The sequence below is a fragment of the Carettochelys insculpta genome, chromosome 12 (assembly GCF_033958435.1).
Source record: "Carettochelys insculpta isolate YL-2023 chromosome 12, ASM3395843v1, whole genome shotgun sequence".
Classification (NCBI taxonomy): domain Eukaryota; kingdom Metazoa; phylum Chordata; order Testudines; family Carettochelyidae; genus Carettochelys; species Carettochelys insculpta.
In genome coordinates this window covers 42,751,837-42,772,560 of record NC_134148.1, presented here as the reverse complement: position 1 = coordinate 42,772,560, position 20,724 = coordinate 42,751,837, and the positions used below count along the sequence as shown (strand labels likewise).

At 45.1% G+C, this 20,724-nt stretch overlaps 1 protein-coding gene across 2 annotated transcripts in view; it reads right to left on the bottom strand.

Annotated features, from left to right (window-relative positions):
- CORO2B (coronin 2B) overlaps window positions 1-18,176 on the bottom strand; it is a 117,513-nt gene extending 99,337 nt beyond the window's left edge. For both annotated transcript variants that reach the window (XM_075006823.1, XM_075006822.1), the window contains exon 1: window positions 17,970-18,176. Coding sequence is in view for 1 of the 2 variants with exons in the window: in XM_075006822.1 (XP_074862923.1) it covers window positions 17,970-17,984 (15 nt within the window). In the remaining variant the exon portion in view is untranslated. The remainder of the gene's footprint in view (window positions 1-17,969) is intronic.
- Window positions 18,177-20,724: the final 2,548 nt, after the last annotated feature.

Here is a 20,724-nt window from a genome sequence, read left to right as displayed (position 1 = left end):
GGTGGGCCCTGCTAATTTCAGGGATGAAAAATGGGGCCCTATTTAAGTTTGCTCACCTTTGCCTTACAGTATCTAGGGACAGCGAGGCACAAATTCGGATCTCTGGCTAGCATGACTTGTGTACCCCAGTGTCCCACAGACAGTTTGTGGCACTGTCAGAGACTCTGTCTTCTGAGCAAAGCAATGGTTCATTCAGCTCCTCATTTGCAGAAAGTTGTAACTTTTGGGGGCAGAGAAGGAGGAGGAAATACAAGCACCAACTAGAATGATCATTGACTTCCAGCCCCAACTGCTCTAAATACTACTCTTAACCAGAAACAGTTACCTGGTGGCCTGCCATGGCACCCCCAAGGAACCTCGCTTACACTAGCCTCCTCAGTCACCTAGCTAGAACAGTGCCGCGGCTGGCTGAGTGAGCCGGCATGTCTTGGCCTGCCCAGAAAAAGCTGTGGAAGGATCTGGAGCCTACTAGATGGCAAAGTCCCCCAGCTGAGAAATTCAGGGAAGCTTCTGTGCTTCCTGCCTCAGGGAGAAAGGGATGTTTTGTAGCAAGGACGCCTTCAGCAGCAGAGAGGCTGTTCTCTGTAACAGACAGATGAGAGTGCTGTCTGAACTGGTCCACGCGTTGTTATTGTCTCTCTGCTAACCAGGAAGTCACATACACTGTTCTGAGATTCTAAATCCTCCCTACTGGCAACAGGTCTCACATGAGCGAGTATCAAACGAGGCTCTGGCCACCTCAGCAGCCTTTGGCTAGAAGACCAACTGTCAGGTGCAGTCATTCCCACTCATCTCAATCTTAGCACAGCAGTGGCTGTCGGTACAGTCTTCTAAAAGCACAGTCAGGTACGACAAGTAACAGCAGGCGAGCTGCTGCCAGTGGTGATGAAAGCTTGGGAGCTTTTCCACTGCTTATCTCCATCAAGGGCTTTCCCACCTGTACTGGCAGTTCACGCTATTGGCCCTGTGTCACACTGGCTGGTATCAGGGATTCTCTTGGCCTGGAAGATGGATGAGATTTTGCTTGATGCGGCTCTGTGCAGTTTGGCTGCATCATTATCCATCTTTGCAGAACAGACAGGTTGGGATGGAGCTTTCCCTGTAATGATGGAAGCTGAGGGATTCCACACAGCACAACAGGCTTACTACTCTTCCTGGAGGGAACTATATTCCAATAGAAAAACAAAAAAGCAGTCCAGTAGCACTTTAAAGACTAACAAAATAATTTATTACGTGATGAGCTTTCATGGGACAGACCCACTTCTTCAGATCATAGCCTTACCAGAAGAGACTCAATATCTAAAGCACAGAGGTCCAAAAATTGTTATCAAGTTTGACAAATCAGAAAAAATGTTATCAAGGTTGGCAAATCAGAAGAGCAGAGGACTCTTTTACATACTTTGATGTTTTATCTAACTCTTAACTTCCCCACCCCACACACTCCTCCCACCGCCCTCTGCTCTTCTGATTTGCCAACCTTGATAACTTTTGGACCTCTGTGCTTTATATATTGAGTCTGTTCTGGTATGGACCCAATATGGGCGTTCTTATGGTACATGAGATGAACCACATGGTTACGAATATTGATGTGGGTTTCACTTTCAGAATTGCAATCAGTTAGGGCATTGCATAAAACAGACCCAGCATAATATTGTGTTAATACATATATCTCATAGAACTGAAGGGACTTCAAGAGGTCATGGAGCCCAGTCCCCTGATCTCACAGCAGGACTTATCACCATCCCTGACAGATTTTTTTTCAAGGGCTCAGCACTGTGATCTAGAAGTCTGGATTCTGCTGGAGCCCTCTGTCTGCCCCCAGTCTGGAATCTGGGAAATACAAAGTCTTCTCCATTCTATATGATCTATGCTGGTCCCTAGTGACGGCTAAAAATGGAGCAGACATCCTTTCTTCTCTCAGCCTGTCCATTTGAGCCCTATTCAGAGACAGTTGGGTTGGGTTTCAGATCTGCACCCTAAAGCCATTGCTGTCCACGGTAATGTTGCCTTGCCTGGATCCAGAATCTCACTAGCTCTGAGAGATTTCTAAGTACCAGAAAATATTGTTTAGCTACACTTGATCTGCAGTCTAGGTCCAGAACCCACAGACTGGATGCAGCCTGGGCTTCCTGATTCAAAACCACACCTCTCCTTCCAATGGAGTGCAGGTCTGAAATGTAGTGCTTGTCCTGATGTCTAATTTCTATTTTAATCCTGTGGTCCTTGGAGTCCTGAAAGAGGAGTAGCCAGACACCTCAGTAAGTCCTTTTCTGACACACTGGGCCCCTGGACTTTGAGAGTCATCTCTCCATCAGTGCTTCTCCCTGCGAAGAGCTTGCATCAAGACTTTCACAATTGTAATCTAGATTCTATAGTCAGAATTGTAACCCGCTATTGAATATTTTCGTTGCTGTTGATTGAAAGCAGCACTGAAAAAGCTTCCTAATGGTGTTGTGAGGAACAAAGGAGTAAAAGGTTTCTTGGAACGAAGCAGCCTCCTAGCACATTTCCAGTAAGTGAAAGATCCGATTCACAGATTTGTGGGGGAATGCAGCAGCTGGCTCCATCACGTAGATTCTTCCTGCTGCCAGATTGCAGTAATTACACACTGACTAGAAAGATAGGAATCCATAATTCTATGTCACATTCTCTGACTGCATAATGAAGTGAACTGTTATTCACTCAGAAACACTTTTGTGTTAAAAAAAATCCAAAAAAATCAAAATCCCACCTTCTGTTGCATTCTGCACTGCACCCAGTACAGACAGAGCCTGCTGACTACAAACCTAGAATATTAAAGCACAGGATTAATGCCTCACTGGTTCAGAAATACAGCCCATTACACAAAGACAGGGAAGATAAAAGTTTGACAAACATTCTGAACCCCCGCACTTCTATGTTTTTGATTCTCTGAACCGGAAAGATTGTGAGCACTTCAAAGCAACAGAGAGCACTAGATGCCCTTACCTGTTAGGAGAAGATCTCTTATTTTCTATTTCTTAGTTGAAAGAGAAGCTCTGGTTTTCATCTTGATAATTCTGCTCAGTAAAGAAATCTGTTTCTCTCCTTCCTTTGGGAACAACATGTCCTTTCATATGATCTCTGCAGGTCATATGCCTCAAAACAACTAGTCAAAAAACTAAAATGCACAGTATCTGTCATTCCCAGTTCCGATATGACAATCAATCCACTTTGCACAATTTATGACCAAAGTCTGGTCAAACAACAGCCCAATCAATTCATTCAAGAGTAGTTAAACCATTCAGCAGCACAACTGAATTCTACCTCTGCCCTTGGCTGTTCTGCAAACAGAACCACACAGCAAATACACACAGAACTGGCCCACTCTTGAAACAGAAACTTTGGCTCTGTCTGCAGTAACATTTGTACTGGAAAAGAATCCTCCTGTTGCAGCTAAGCTGGAGCTAGCACAAACAAAACACCAGCAGGTGCCTGGAGTCCTACGCAGTGGTGTTGAAAACACCTACTCAGAACAGGTCTGGATGTCATGTTGGCAAAAATCCCAGTCTGTCTGGTACCCTGTCCACATTAGTGCTTTGTCATAACCCAGAGACAGCCCAACAACTGCTACCAGCATTGCTAACACTGGTGACGACAACTGATCCCTCCCACACCTGCAAAATAAAGACAAGTGTATTATTCCCCACTCCATTTTGCAAATAACGCTCATTGTGTGAGAACACCTGGCTATTCACTTCAACATATGTTATGTTTCTATCAGCCAAAACAGGGAGTGGAATCTAAGTTAAGTGATACATATTCAATGCTGAAGAGCTTAGCCAGACAAATATTAAAATGGAGAGGCTGATATACCAGTGTCATGGATGCTTGTAGGCCTTAAGAATTCCTTGGAAGCCACACAGGACTTGGACAGATCTGACATTTATTGATTGATCCAAATTACACAGCTTCAGCTATGAGAATAATGTAGCTGAAGTCGATGTACTTAGATCAACTTCCTGCAATCTCATCACTGCAGTAGGTCACTGGGACACACAATCCAGTCAACTGCCCTTGTGCTTCTCACTGAGGTGAAGTATCGAAGTCGACACTGAGTGCTATGGGCAGTTGATTTATCTTGTCTATACTAGACTCGATAAATCAATCCCAGTCAATTGATTGCTGACCGTCTATCCAGCCAGCAGTGTAGACAAACTCTTAGTTCAATGCCTGAAGAGACCATCAGCTCATCCACTCTGAGCTCCTGTTTAACAGGCCATTAACTTTCACCCAGTTACACTTGGATTGAGCCCCATAACTTCTGTGAGGCTGAAACATGTCTTCCTGAAAGGCAGCCTGTCTTGCTTTGAAGCTATCTAGACACCAAGAGCTCACCAGTTCCCCTGAGGGTCTGTTCTACTGGATAATCACCCTCATTGTTCAGATGATGGCCTTATTGCTACCACTGAATTTGTCTGACTTAACACTCAGTCTTTGTGTAAACTGTGCTTTAGTGGCTGCTCCTGTTAAACACTAGTAGTCATTTCTGTTTTAGTTTTGTTTCCCCTCACCCTCCCCAGAAGATTAGAGCAGCTGTCCACTGTCTCCAGCTAGTCTGGGGACAAGCAGGAAACCAAAGGGGGTGGGAGGAAGAAAAGGACATGAACTCTTGGAGCATGCTCAGTAGGGCATCTCCAAAGGTGGGGAGAAAGAAGCATTTCCACTCCCAAGTGTAAAGAAAAAATAGGAGCCAAACTCTTCCATAGAGTACATCTTCACTATGCCAGGAATCACTCCAGCAGGGATCAATCCACCAGGTGTTGATTTACCACACCATTGAAGATGCAATAAATCCATCTCTGAACATGTTCCCATCTACGTCAGTACTCTAGCACAACAAGAAATCTGGGAAAGCAGCCCCCATCGACCTTACCATGTGGAAGACACTGCTGAAGGGACGATGACTTCTGCTACACAATTTGCATAGCTGAAATAGACCAACCATAAAGGTAAGCGCAGGCAAGGCCTGAGTTCCAGCAGGCTCACAGGGAGAGCCATAGAGATGAAGATGGTGAACTTTGCCCACAGGGCTGGTACTCACAGGCTGGCTTCTACTAACCACAGCAAGCAGCTAACCATAAGAAATGAGTGCCTGCTGCTTGCTCAGCCCAGGACTACGCGGTGACTCTAGCACCAAATTTTCAGCGCATGTTTCAAATGCACAGGATTTGTGGCTTATGTACCCTCTGATGCAAAGAAAGCAACCTGCTTTCCCTTTCTTTTGTTTATTTTTGTAGTATGATGTAATGGTAAGATTGCATGAAGATTAGAGGAGTCTTAGATAATGCTCAAATTGTTCTCTTCTAAAAAAGTTTGGTTTTTAGTTTGAGCTGATTTGCTACATTGGAATGTCCTTATTCCAAATGAAGCAACTCAGGGTTTGGGCATTTATACATATGCATACTCATCATCGTGTATTTTTATTCACAGGTGGGATTTCTTCTGTCAAACCAGACAACTTTCTCACTTTTCCTTCGGAAAAACTGAATTATACCAAGTACTAGGGTAGTCAAAGTGCAGTAGGTTACATACATTTAAAAACAGTGGTGGCCAAACAGGGACAGCAACATTCTCTGGCTCAAGATTATATGTAGTTGTAACCAGTGGTCAGCTTTATCTGCTTGATCCAGACAGCTCAGTTATTTTGTACAGGATTCACCCTACTGTTACAAATGAATAACTGAGCTATGGTTTTGGGAGAGTAACCAGATTTAAGAGAAGACAAGGTACCCACAAGTTACAGCAATCTGGGAATGCAATAAGAAGTATGCAGCTCAAATGGTAAGAAAAGAATGCAGACCAGTTAAACTAAATGGTAAATGGAACCTGATTCCCATTCTGTTGAAAAAAATTCCCCTCATATTTGTGATGCTGGGCATTCAAAAGAGAACAACTTGCTAGAGCAGGAGTGATTCCAGAGGGCAATGCAATTAATACTAACCAGACAGGTAATACTGTACATAGTTTTCACACCATTATGCTTCTAGAGAGAAGTAAACATTCTGCTTCCTGAAATTAAAATACATTCAGTCACCACATTCTCTGTTCCAGAAGGGGTCAATAAAGTAGCGGTAGAACATGTCGTCAGATCTACAGAGGGCGTTGCCACCTACACCATCATGTATATACTACAAACTATAGTTTGCCACAACCCAGTAGGAATGTGAGGTAGACTGACACCTTGAAGCTAGAAATACACTACTTGATGATCCTGAGTTGTTTTCCAAGGGAAGGCAAAACAAGTTAATAGGAAGCTTGTCACCTCCATCCTTGAATGAAGCTTTCAGCTGAGGGAAATCTACCCTGCACCACAAGGTATGCTTGACAAAGCTGGAAAAGAAGAATGACTGTGTTTCCGGCAGTGATGAAGCATACGAAATTCCCAGAGACTTTTCAAAAGTCCATAGAAATACCCTCTGAGTATCTGAGAAGATTGAACAGAAATTTGAGAAGGGTAATGGAGTAGAAGATACTCAGGCAAGAAAACCTTAATGTACAGCCTGCAATTTGTTCCTTGCTGGAATTAGTCCCTGATTGTGCAGCTCCATCTGAGGGGCCATTTGGTTACTACTGTTATTTCCAAGATATCTAACTCTTCAACTGCTGTACAAAATCCCCACTTTTAAGAAAACAGAGCAAAGAAGGATTATGCAGCTAGCGGACGTAAAATAGCAGGCCAAACCTAGCAGCTCATGCTACACCATAAGAAATTAACCAGTGCTCATATTAAAATGTACACAAGAACCAAACCTTATTGTCTTTTTTAGAAGCTAACATTATGAAATTATTATATAGTTTTTGAATTCATTTATTTTCCAAGTTTTCCATTATCATGACCCTTCTGTAATGACTCTCACAAGAACTGTGAAATGTGAAAGTCTAGTTTACACATAAATAATCCCTGCAGGTGGTTTTATCTCTGTATCCTCCCACAGGGAATTAAGACAAGGATCTGATGGAAATAGGGAGAGCCCTCTTCCCATGGTGAAGGGAGCAGTGAGGGAAAGCAGTGGGAGGACACAGGGATAAAAGAAGGGACCATATGTTAAATATTGCTATATGCTTTAGTAGAAAGGATTATATTAAAATGCTAGGGCTTAGACTTTAACAGCATACATTACATCAGCCTTTAGCAATATTATTGCTAAGGAGGAAAAGCAGTAGATAAGGGAGTTCTAAAATGAATGTGAGTGTGACAAAAACTCTGTCCTAAACATCTGATTTCAGGAAGAGGCACAAATGTACTGGAGACGTGGGATTTGGTTGGGGAGATCTTCAGGGTGATATACTGGGTGAGAGTTACGGTTCCTGTGTGTGAGCTAATTAATGTCCTGACCATTAACATAAATGAGATGAACAAACCAACAAAAAGGAAAAAGGTGTTCAGCTCACTGATAAGAGAGCGTTTTCCTAGTATGATTTATTTACAGGAGACACTCTTGAAGGAAAGTCCTTAGTAGCCGATTTCTTACTAGAGCTTAATGTAACCTTGCCTTTATAAGGAGTTAGACAACAAAAATCACACATCCATTTCATGAGGATTTCCTGTACACAACTACTCTGCCAGTTTGTGACCAGTTCAGAACGTGCTTTAAAAGAACAGCAGCATACACTATCAATAACCAGAATGTTGCAGATACTAAACCAAACATCTTTATCGCCTAAAGACTGGAATCAAGTTGACAAGACCTATTTTTCATAAAGCCAGGTTGACTGGCATTAGTTGTGTTCTTTTCACTGATTTGAACCCTTATATTTTCCATAAGACTGTACTTTGTCCCGGTCACTCTAAAACTGCTTTTGACTTGATTACAAACTACAGCATAATTAATTCTCTTTTAGAGATGCCTCTTCCTGCTCCTACTACCAGAGTAACTTCATTGTATCCCACGTGCCGTTGAAGTAATATTTGACCATATAAGACTACAGCGAGATACTCTCTCGTATCTTTTATTCTGCATGTTTGACTCCTTCATGTTAACATAAAATAAAGAGTTACTAAGAAACCTTGGATTCGGTTGTTTTTCTTCTTAAGCTTAGTCATTAGAGCTGCGTCTACACGTGCACGCTACTTCGAAGTAGCGGCACCAACTTCGAAATAGCGCCCGTCACGTCTACACACGTCGGGCGCTATTTCGAAGTTAACTTCGACGTTAGGCGGCGAGACGTCGAAGTCGCTAACCTCATGAGGAGATAGGAATAGCGCCCTACTTCGACGTTCAACGTCGAAGTAGGGACAGTGTAGACGATCCGCGTCCCGCAACGTCGAAATTGCCGGGTCCTCCATGGCAGCCATCAGCTGGGGGGTTGAGAGACGCTGTCTCTCCAGCCCGTGCGGGGCTCTATGGTCACCGTGTGCAGCAGCCCTTAGCCCAGGGCTTCTGGCTGCTGCTGCTGCAGCAGGCGATTCATGCTGCATGCACAGGGTCTGCAACTCGTTGTCGGCTCTGTGTATCTTGTGCTGTTTAGTGCAAGTGTGTCTGGGAGGGGCCCTTTAAGGGAGCGGCTTGCTGTTGAGTCCGCCCTGTGACCCTGTCTGCAGCTGTGCCTGGCACCCTTATTTCGATGTGTGCTACTGTGGCGTGTAGACGTTCCCTCGCTGCGCCTATTTCGATGTGGTGCTGCGCAACGTCGATGTTGAACATCGACGTTGCCAGCCCTGGAGGACGTGTAGACGTTATTCATCGAAATAGCCTATTTTGATGTCGCCACATCAAAATAGGCTACTTCGATGTAGGCTTCACGTGTAGACGTAGCCTAGATTTAAAAGGAAGTTCAGGCAAAGCAGAGCTTAATGTGAATAATACTGATTTGTAGTTTATAATACCTGAGGGACCATTCTGATCTGACCTCCTACATGACACAGGACATGGACTTCCTTGAATTAATTCCTGTTTGAACGAGGGCACATTTGGCAGCTGGGCAGGGGGTGGGGGCGAGGTGCTGACAGGACAGCCAGCTTGCTTTAAAGCTCTCCCACGAGGGAGAATCCACTACAGTCTGTGCAACACTGTTCCTCTGCTTTACCTTTATTCCAATCCTTAATCATTCTCTTGGATCTTCCCTGATGAATCCTCTCCAAACTCTTCCCATCCTTCTTGAAACACTGGCACCAGAACTGGACAGGGTATTCCAGTAGGAGTCGCGCCAGTGCCAAATGTAGTGGTCACTTAACCCCCTATTCTTTCAAGAGTCCCTCATTTAAACACCCAAGGCTCACGTAAGCCCTTTCCAGCCAGTTAACATGACCTGTAAGCCTTTACTCAACCTCCTGCTTCCCAGATCAGGCTCCCTCCACCCCCAACCCCATGCTTATGGCTAACAGTCTTTGTCCCCTGATACAGGGTTTTACGTTTGGCCACGTTAAGATGCACATTGCTTGTGCCCAAACTAGCCGGCAAGCCATGGAACTGTGCAGCAGAGATTTGGCACCACTTCCCCCAAAGACCTGCTCACCTGCAAACTTTACTGATGGCGATTTCATGCTTTCATTGTTAAAAAATGTGACGTAACAGGGCCAATAACTGATCCCTGAGGGACAAGACTAGAAACAAACCTCATCAATGATTCTCTTTTACAATTCATTTTGAGGTGTATCAGTTGATTGAAGTTTACCACATTTAATATGTGCTATGCTAAATTTGCACCGTCCTGTTTTCTTAAATAAAATGTTAGCTGATACCCAAGTCAAAAGCCTTACAGAAAGTCTCAATATATTACATCATTATCAAAGGTGTGATTTCCCCAAGTTAGCTTGACATGTTCCATTTTCTATAAATCCATGTTGGTCCAATTCTATTACCCATATTAATTACTCCATTTTGCTTGGAGTTCAATGTCAGGGTGAGAGGCCTATAGTGACAGGAGTTATTCTGTTTACCCTGCTAAAATAGCAGTACACTAGTCTGCTTCCAATCTTCGGGTGCTTCCCCAGTGTTCCAAGATTTACTGAAAAAAAAAATCAGTATTCATTGTCCCGAGAACATCCTGGCCAGCATTTTTGAGGTTCTTGGGTATGGATTAAACAAGATTTTAAAGTGTCTAAGTTAACAGATATTAAACATCCTCCTGAGTTACTGTCAGAACGGAAAGTATTTTATCATCATCCAAAACAACGAGAAGTCCTGAGGCACCTTATAGACTAACAGATTTTTTGGAGCATAAGCTTTGTGGGCAAAGACCCACTTTGTCAGATGCTTCTTTGTCCACACAAGCTTATGCTCCAAGAAAATCTGTTAGTCTATAAATTACCACAGGACTTCTTGATTTTGTAGATACAGACTAACTTGGCTACCCCTCTGATACTTCATCATCATTTTCTAGGGATACATTATCAGCTGTGGCAAAGGCCCCTCTTACACAGGCCACTGCTTTCTCCGAGGCTGGGCCTTGCAAAGAGTATCTGTGGTAGAAAGCTCAGCCACTCCTCCTGGACTGAAATGTGTTGCCTAAAGAGGTCATGGATTCTCCATCCCTAGAGGTTCTTAAGTCCCGGCTTGATAAGGTCCTGGCTGGGATGACTCAGTTGGGGTTGATCCTACTTGAAGCAGGGAGCTGAATTAGACGTCTTCCTGAGGTCCCATCTAGCCCATAGATTCTATGATTCTATGGACTCCTTCCCCTGCTGTTTCTGTGCTAGAGCTAGTATGACTCCCTCTCAGACTTATGCTCTCTGTCTTTCCAACACCTCTCTTCCCGTCCACCCACTCTCTCCCACTCTCTCCCACCTTCCAACTGTGGGGGGTTTGATAGGCCTTCAGCAAGCCAGCAGTGGAGCAGTGGAGCCAGCTGGCCCCAATTTGCCTGAGCCAGCTCCCTGCCAGCTGCTTCTAATTGCCCTGCTGCTCTCTGCTTCTGTTTAGTAGGTCCTTCCCCGTTTTTGGGCTGCCTTTCTCCCACTCTGATGTGGACCTCTAGCCTGACCCTGCCATACAGCCACTCTCCCCAAATTCAGAAACAATTCATTGACTTCCTTTTCTGCACTGACAGTTCTACGATTTCCATCTAGTAATGGATGAATACTATTGTTAGGGCTCCCATTGTTCTCCATGTACTGAAAGGCCTTATCTTACTTAACTCTCCCGGCCATTGATCGCTTTTTCCTTTCTTTTTGCTTCCCTTATCAATTTTCTACAATTCCTATCTTATAATTTATATTCATTGCTATCAAGTTCTCCTTTTCCCCCATTTGTTTAAATATTTATTATATGAAATGCTCTTTACATTTCCCCCCCAACCCCAGTTCATTTTTAACTGCTATAGTCTTCTAGAAAATGTGACAATTTTGGAGCACTTAAAAATGTTCTTAAGCAGTTCCCAGTCATTCCTCTTGTGTATTCAAGTGTTTCCTCCCACCTTATTTGGCCTAATTGTTCTCATCTTTGGGAAAACAGCTCTTTTAAAGTACCAACTACGGTACAGTAAACCCTCCGTTTAATGGACTCATGGGGTGAAGAGGTGTCTGTTAACACTGAAAGTCCGTTATAGTCAAAGGGTTATACTGGATGATGATGTACTGACCTTCCAACCCATCTCTCACTCCTGTCCTCTGCCCTCGCCTTCCCTTCCTCCGACACCATGGCTGCTGCTCAGCGCCATTGCAGACAGTGGTGGCTGGGTACCGACATGCTCCACACACATGGGGCTGGGGGAGGGGAGCTCCTGCACCCTGCTGCAGCCCTCCCAGGTGCCTATGACTGTAGTGGCCTCAGCTGCTGCAGTAGCCCCGGCAGCCCTGGTCACTCCGGCAGCTCTTCCAGACCCAGCGGTGGCTCTGGTGAGACTCCAACATTTATTTGGGTGGGGGCAGGGAGGCTGGCAGACAACGTCCGTTATTTCCGAAGTTGGTTGTATCAGGGTCTGTTAAACTGAGGGTTTACTGTATTAGTGATCTCAACTTCACCCTGCTTGCACACAATCAATATAATCTGGTCCTGCACCTCATCATCCAATAACTTTTAGGTCTGTATCAATTTATCTGTAAAGATAAGATCCAATATAGACAAGATCCTCTGGATGTTCCGAAGTTCACAATTGGAATGAACATCGGGGTAGTTCCATTTTAATACAAAGCTACTAATTTGTTCCTAGGCAAGCAGCAGAAGACTGACGATGAACAATGGCTCAACCTACCCAATATATTTGAAAGGTACTTCCTGACTTAAAACAGACGAGCAGTCAGCCGCATGCTCACTCTTCTAATGCATTATCTGGGGGAAATGGCCAACTCCACACAAGGGAGGATTTGCCCAAAATAATGGTTATGAGAACAAGTAGGGAGCACTTGTGATACATGCACGGATAACTGGACAACATGGCTTTGTGCGTATGCCTCTTCATCCTGACCCATAGCAAGAAGAATAATTTTTCTGCCTATTCCTTGGTGCGCAGTGGTTTGGCTGTGGAGGAGTCATCAAAACCCCACCAGGCTGAGCCAAACCTCCACTGGGGATATAGCCTCCTTCCTGGGATAAGTGACCTGGATGCTTGTCTGCATGACTGAATCCAGGTAGGCTGAGCCTGTGTGGAAAGAGTAATGATATAAACTGAGCAGATGACCGCATTTGTTTTATCGGGATGTAATTCTCGAGTCACAGACCCATGTGATTCCACATATTAGGGAGGGAGGGGAGACAGTTTTAACTGTTAAATGAAGCTAAGGATATTTATGTTAATTACTTGTTTTAATGTTTAATATTCAGACGCCAGACTTCAAAGCAACAGTGACAGACCAGGCCAGATTAAGGTTCTTATTTCAGTCTCTTTTTAAAAAAGATAAAGTTCTTTAAACAAACTGCAACTGTCAATGTATGTGTGAAGTGAGGGAAGCTCCCCCTACACATGTAGAGGATGGAATCCTCTGGGTTACCTTCAGGGAGGAATCCATTACACAGCAGTCTGTTCCATCTTCTTTAGAAGCACTGAGGTATCGTTCTGATAAAAGCTGACCAGTTAATATCTGTATCAGACTTTGCAAAAATACAAAGCAGGAAATGTGCCATGTCTAAAAGATAGGAATACTCAAACCTAATTTGTAAGATTGTGTGTTATCATCAGCGCACCACGGGGTTACTCCAGGGAAGAATTTGTATAGCATATTTTAATTTACCCTGATTTTCCTTCATTGAATCTTATTCCTGGGGCATGAAACAGCATTTTCAAAAAGCAATGATTCCAGGTCAGCTGTTTCTATGAAACATTCATGAAGTTATAAGCCCTTCAGAAATGGGGGTCTAAAATTCACACTTTAGAGATGGGCAAACATCAAAGGTTCAGAGATTTGGGTTCAAAACTTTTACCAAGCCCTTGAGTTTCTCGCACTGGCCTGCAGAATACCAGGAACAAAGCCTTGCTATGGATATACTTGCAAACCATTTTCCTGGTCTGGCTGGAGCAGGTAGGACAGAGATTCATCCCTAGCAGTAGTTTCCACTACAATCTGATCTCTCTGGATTTCTATTGATCTCTGGTGGCTTCTACTGGAGCAACAGGAACCATTAGGGCCAGAATTCTGTGTTCTAAAGCCTTAATGGCAGTTAGAACAAGACAAACATTGCCAGCTGGAATTTTCAGTATGGTGATAAAGGGTTGAGGGGGAGAGATAATGGAAGTGGGAGAGAGGTGGAAGGCTTTCCAAGCCCTCACCCCCAAAATGGTTTCCTTGGAGTTGGGGTAGATAGCTGGTTGTGATTCTTGGTTTTTTTCTACATTCAGTCAGTTCTTTCTTTCCTTTGGTACAATTTGATCACGTTCCCCTTGGCTAGAGAGACAGCATGCAGGATGAGCGCAAAAGCCTTTGTCAGAACTAGTTACATGCCATGCTGCTCTTTTTTATTGACCAGAAGGTTGTTTTGGAGAAAACTGATCTCCAGTTTGTTTCAGGCACAGCATAGACACACGCACATCACTGCATCGTATCAAAAGCTTTTCATGCTAGACTAATTCATTGAACAGTATTTGGCTTTAAGATGTCACAAACACCACAATGCACCAAAACTCGCACTAGTACTGGGATAGTTTGTTCTCCACCTGGGTTTGGGACACTCTCACCGACACATTCAAACAGATGCTGAGTTAGGTACTTGAAGTCAGATTTTCAAAGGTATCCAGGCACCGAAGGCCTTTGAAAATTTGGTTCCTTGGTTCACGTTTAGGCATTCTATTGAAAGTGGATGGATTTTAAAAGCTGATGATCACCCTCAGCAGCCACTGAAGTACAAGGAATGCAGCAAATGACTCTCATCCAGGGGCTGCCTGGCTGTAGGAGAGCATGCCAAGGTGTTGGAACAATCCCTCCTCTCCTTGTATGGTGGAACACAGGCCTTTGCCATGGGAACGAAAACAACCCTCGCCTTTTCCAGGGGCACGAGCCCCAGCAAATGCCTGACAGCTTAGATTGAAGTGTTCATCGCCTTTGAGAAAAGCCACCATCATGCACCCTTCCGTCGTAGATCTTTCCTACAAGAAGCACGACAAGGGCCTAGAGGACATCCTTACAGCAAATGCTGTAAAGAGTTACACACTTTATATCTTTGTTAGATGGCAACATGCCCCCACGAAGGGGAGGAGCGTGTACATTTACAGGGGATCTCCTCTATGCTTAGTCTTTTGTGTTGATTTTTTTTTAAGTAAAAAGCAAGTGGTTTTGAAAAATCAAACACAGGAGCGTTCTCCAGCATCACGCCACTATTCTAGCTATTCCTGGACTGTCTCAGCAGTGTGCACACATAGTATTGACATACACGCACCAATACTGCACTGATGGCCCACAGCCTGGGCAAAATCCAACTCCTCGCTAGAGCTGGGCAAATCATTGATTTCTTTTTTTATTTATTTCAGTTCAGGTTGTTCTGAAAAGAAATTGTTGGGATCACAGTGGGGGCAGATGATCAATTTTGGGACAAATAATATTATGGTTTTGAACTTTAAAAAAAAATCTAAAAAGTAGATTTATGAAAGTATCTTAACTGAAAAAACAAATCCCGAAATGTTGATTTGAAAACGTCAGAACAAAACATTTTGTGTTTTTTTTAGAATTTTTAAAACTAGAACCATTATGGCAAAAATAAACACAAAAGGCACAAAATATTTTGGCCAACCCACGCCTGCATATTTTGATGAAAAATTTTCAGCTACAAATTTTTGCTCAGCTTCTTGTCCAAATACAATTTCTGCAGGTTATCACAGCTGCCGGCTTTGCCTAATCCCGGAGTATGTTTCTGCACCGTGATCTGCATGGAAAGTTCCATGTGTAGATCAGATGGCAGGTTCGGAGCTAGAGCTGGGAATTTTCCTTTGCTTGAGTTATAGCCCTTCATGTTTCAGGGACACAAGATACAGAAAGGGAAAAAACAACAAAATCTCAAACTAAATATGGCACATTCTAATATGATACAGTAGTGCTGGCAATACTTTCAATAAAGTATTTTCCTTCTAGTTCACCATTTATGTTTCAGCAGAAATGAACAAGGGAGTGTTTCTCCTATGGAGCTGGAAGTTTTGTTTTCTGTACTTGTGAGGAACATAAGTATGCCCAGGCCTTCACTCCACTCAGGTGTGAGCGAACCTGTTTTGCTAACTCCACTCAAGCAAAAGCATTATACAAGCCACACACACACACATGCACGCATGCACGGAGAAAAAGTCCTTGGCTTTAAAATGGCAACATTTAAGAAATAAGTTCAGTGCTCCTTTTACTTAACTTATAGGTACATATTTCCAAATTTTCCTCTACAGCCATGAGAGCTAAAAACTGAACTCTTTTTTTACTTTTTTTTTTTTTTGGTTCCAAATGAATGTTAAGATGCTGACATATTCATTTGTCTCCAGGAGCAGAGACCTGAAGAATCACACTGTGAGACTCACAAGAAATTCATGCAACAGTTGGAAACACTCTCAGACTCTGGAAGAATAGCTAGTTCCCAGCACATAACTTCCCTGTTATGTTAGGAGAAAGTGGTTTGGCCTGTCCAACCTAGTGCATCTAGGCCCACATCAGTCCTGGAAGTTGTGGTTAGTTTCTGATTTACAGTGTAAGCTGCTGGAGACAGGAGCTGTGCGTCTCCAAATACAACTATGCTGTAGAAATAAAACCCATCCGCAGTGCCATCTCTCTGTAGGGAAGGGCCAGTGGCATTCTGCACCATTCTGGCAGTATAGCAATAAGAACTCACTGAATCTTCCAGGCAAGGCTCTCACCACAAAGAAATCACTCCATCCCTATTGCTTCTGTTCCATGGGCAGAAAAGCAGCAGCCTTCAAGAAGCTCGGTCACTACCCGGGCCATTCATTAATTCAGAGCCATGCTCCACTAACCTGCATCGCGCCAAGGGAACAAAGGGTAACAGCCTTGCTTGGCCTCTGACCCCTGCCCACACACCATCAAAAAGTCAGCTCGTTCCTCGGCTGTTAAGCAAATGTTGCTCTGAACTGTTCATCTGTTGCCTCTTTACTCCCTAGAGTCTTTATGTAGTTGGGCAGCTCAAAGCTCAAGTTAACACCGCCTGAATTAGCAGTTCCTAGAAGCCCGGTGGTGCGTCTGTACCTGCAGACTGTAAATCCTTGCTCTGACTGTATCCTGATTTGCCAGTCACAAGAGAATACCCTGGACAACTCTGCTCTATTACAGCTTTTTGAATAATGGAGCACAAACCAATACCATGAAACAAAACACGTAGCAGAACCCTGCAGCTTGATTCCAACTGGCAATGCTCCGTAGAGACAACCACTTTAACATGCCTCTGCACTTTCCAAGCTACTTCCTTCCTCCCAATGGCTAAAAACCATCTCCCCATACTACCGATTCTTCTAGCTTTGGGGTAGCTGCTCAAACTTTTCACTGCACAGGATTTCTGTTTCTTTCAACCCCCGTGCGTCAGCACAGGCAACCCTGAGACCAAAAACAAGATGTAACCTGGCGCAGCTGGGCCAAGCAGGTTTGTCAGTCGCTACCTTGTGTGATGCACAGCTGATCACTTGTCGAGTCATGGCCTTTGAGGGCAAGGTGACCTGTGCTGACACCGCTGGACACAAAAGCTGATCGGACACAAAGCAGCCACGCCAGCTAGATCTTCTCACTTGAATCCTCCCTCCAGAAACTCAGTTTGGCTGATTTCCTCAATCCCAGGCCAAGGGGATTGGAAGGGGAAATAGAAGTACTTTAGGGTTACCATATAAAAAAGGGGATACCCCTGTGAAGGAGTGTATCTGGACCAGTGTCTCCCCACTCACCATGCATTCACATTCAGTATACTGCAATGCATTAATACTGGGTGAGTGGGGAGATACTGACCCAGACACACTCCCTCTCAGGGGGGTCCCCTATTTCGAAAGGTCACAGGCGGTGACCCTAAAGTACGTGGATCCCTGGGCTTAGACACTGCAGATGCTTTCACCATAGAGGTGAAATTGTGGTAGCGAAAGCCACGCTGGCCCCTGCTAGAAAGCAACAGGAAGGCAGGACCCTGCTGCTGGACCAGAGAGGACCACAGGTAAAGGGATTTTAATCAGGAACCAGCTTTATATTAAAGAAAACGACCCTCCTGCAGGCGGCGTTTCCCTGCCCTTTCCCCTGGCGGCTTTGCTCCCTCCTGCCCAGCCGGGCCCATGCCACCCCACATGCTCTCTGGATGATGGCCCACGTCCCATGCCAGGAAGCCCGGCTCCCCCCTGCAACGACCTGCGGCCAGGACGAGCTCGGGGGGGGGGGGGCGAGACAAGCCTCGCCGCACGGGGGCGCTCGGCCCCTCTCTCCCCCGGGAGGGAAGCGGCCGCCGCCCCCGCCGGCTGGCAGAGGGTTAAAAATGCAGCACGCGCGGGCGCTCAGCAGCCGAGGACGGAGCAACTGAGGCGGGCAAGTGCAGCGCGGCTCCCGCCCTCCGCCGCGGGCGGCTCTCCCGGGAGCCGGCAGCCCGCGGGGGGAGCAGCTGGCGCGCGGCTCTCCCCCTTACCTTTGTGACAGTCATGCAGGAGCCGTGGGCCGCGCGAGCCGCTCCCCGGGAGAGACGGGGCTGGCAGCAGCTGGGCTGCACGAAGGCTGCTGCGGGCTTGGTTTTTCCCCTCTCCCCCTGCAGAGGAATCGGCGTCAGTGGTTACAGGAAGAGCCGGGGACCACCCCTCCTCCTCCTCCTCCTGCGCCTCCTCCCTCCCGGGCGAGCTGCTTGAGCTGTCCTAGCGCTGATGGCTGCGGTGATGTCAGCATGTGCATTTATAATGCACGAGCCGCCTGCTCTGCAGGCAGGACGGGAGAGTAGGAGGGGGGGTGCCGGTGGGGGGGGGGGGGGGAGGATATAACCAAGGAAACTGGAGCGGGTGGGGAGCGCAGCAGAGCTATTGATTGTGGTGGTGCAGCCCGGAAGGGAGCTGCAAGGAGAAAAAGGCCATTTCTTTAACTCTTGGGAGAGCACAGGCTGGCCAAGGCCAGGGGACAGGAAGGGGGAAGCCACCTGCTGAACTTCTTAAAGCTTGTGTCCATTGTGGCAGTCCCACCACTGGGTCACTAAGAGAAGGGGACAATAGATGCCATGCAAGGGTAATTCAGGCCCATGCAGCAGACTCACTAAAGTGATGCAAAGAAAGTCATGTGGCTGTTTTATTATTCATGCAGGGGTGTCTTATGGCCTGTCAGTAGGCTTGGAAGGATTCCATTTTAATTGGCAAATGTCTATTTCATCCCTCACATACAAACCCAGCTGAGTATTTTCATCCCTTACTGATCAAAAGTTACAATGAGGCAAAGTAAGAAAAATGTTGGTTGAGACGTTGGACTTTAAGATATTTACTCTGCTTTGCTGTGGGAGGCTGACAATTTTGTAGCTATCAAAACACAACCTTTAACTTTTTGAAGCTCAATCTGCTGTCACTCAGTAGTGATTGTTTGCCCCCATAACAACCCACAACCCCATTTAAATTAATAAAAATGTAATCGTGCTTAAAAAAAATCTGTCGTCCCTCAAAATTAGATAGACAAACACCTGAATTCTGCCCAACTTACCATTTAGGTATCCCTGTTTTGCTCGTTAGATTTGATTCCGAACACAAATGAAAGCAGTAAACAATGTCTGTGACCAGATGTAGTGAATTATGACAGTCAACTCTCACATGGCCACCTTAAACGGCGGCTCATGATTTATGCAGACCTCATAATAATCAATAAGAGAGAGGCTTATAGTTTGAAGCTACAACCACTCTGACAACAAAAATGCTTGTTCATGAACATCCTTCACAGAGCCAGACCTCTCATGAGTAGCGTTTCAAGAGTCTGCAAAGTAGTTCTGGATGGTCATTATGTTGATGGTCATTATGCTTTCTCCCTTCCAATCATCAGATATGAGGTGTAAGCAGAGGTTGACCTAGATATGTAGGTGCCTACGTTCCATTGGCGTGGGCGTTTGTGCCAGAATTGGGAAGATTTACAAAGCAGCTCCTGTGGTAAAATGAAGAGACTCTCAAGTTAGAACCTATAAGACCCAAGGGGAAAATGACAAGAACCCGGATGATTTCTGCAAATTACGTGCATCTCCAAGCGTCCCTTGGAAGTAAAGCTTCGTGGCCTGATTTTTCTGAAGCACCAAGCTCACTTGTTTGCTGGGGTGAGCTGGTATTTTAGACATCATGGGGAAGTCATACTACTGCTTTTTCCTCCCCAAAAAAGTTAGCAAAGTGGTTCATGTCCGGACTCTGTACAACCCAGTGCAAGGAGCAGTTGGTATAAAGGAGAAAAGAGTACAGGGTTCTAAAAAGTCACTTGATGTGATGAGTAAGATTCCTGTGTGTACTTAGTTCACATAGGAGAGGCAGACCCCACAGAGAATGGGTAGATGATATAGCAGACTGATGCGGAGCTGGTCTGCAGAAACTAAGCCAATCCGCATTGGACATGGAAAGATGGAAGGAAATAGTGAGAGAGGCATCGGACACCAACAGGCGCTGAGCCCACGGTTGTTGATCAAGATGATGAGGTACTTGGAGTTATTTAAGACAATTATTGCAGCAAAGCAGGAGGCTTCAGCAGACTAAGAACACAAGAAAGCTAGAGGAAGAATTGGGACCAGGGTTTGAACATCTGATTCCATCAACTAAACGGGAACATGTGCCTGGTCGCTAAACCAAACATGAGTCATCACAGGAAAGAGCAGCTTGTTTCCCTTTAAAAAGCCCTCCAACGTGTATGTGTGTGTGTGTGTGCCTTCTCCCAGCCTGATCCATTCCACTAGGGTGGAACAAGCCGCCGTCCCCTTGTTATGCCGCCTCACAGCTCCTATAAGTCAAAAGTCAGGGACTAGTTCTATCCAGGTTTGTTCAGTAGTTCGGCACAAAGAGGCCCAATTCTGGCTGGGGCTGGGTATCTTTATATGCTAGCATGATAACAATAGTCATGAGTAGCCATATTAACAATGGTTTTGATACTTTGTTTGCTGAATTTGTATCTAGAGCCTTTATGAGACACCCACACAGATTTTAAAGGTGCTGGCATTGCAAGAGTATCTGCTGTAGAAGCTCTGCAAAGGTTCGGAGAGAAACACAAATGAAAGGCAGATGTGTTTGCCCTTAGCACTCTGCCATGGAGTCAACAAGCCAGAGGTGTAAACTACACAAACAGGTGAGAAAATGATGATGGAGGATGGATGGAGGCAGAAAGAGAGACTAAATGGCTCAGTGTAAAATCTCCCCTAGCTAGCTGTTTGTGTGCACGTATTACTCTAA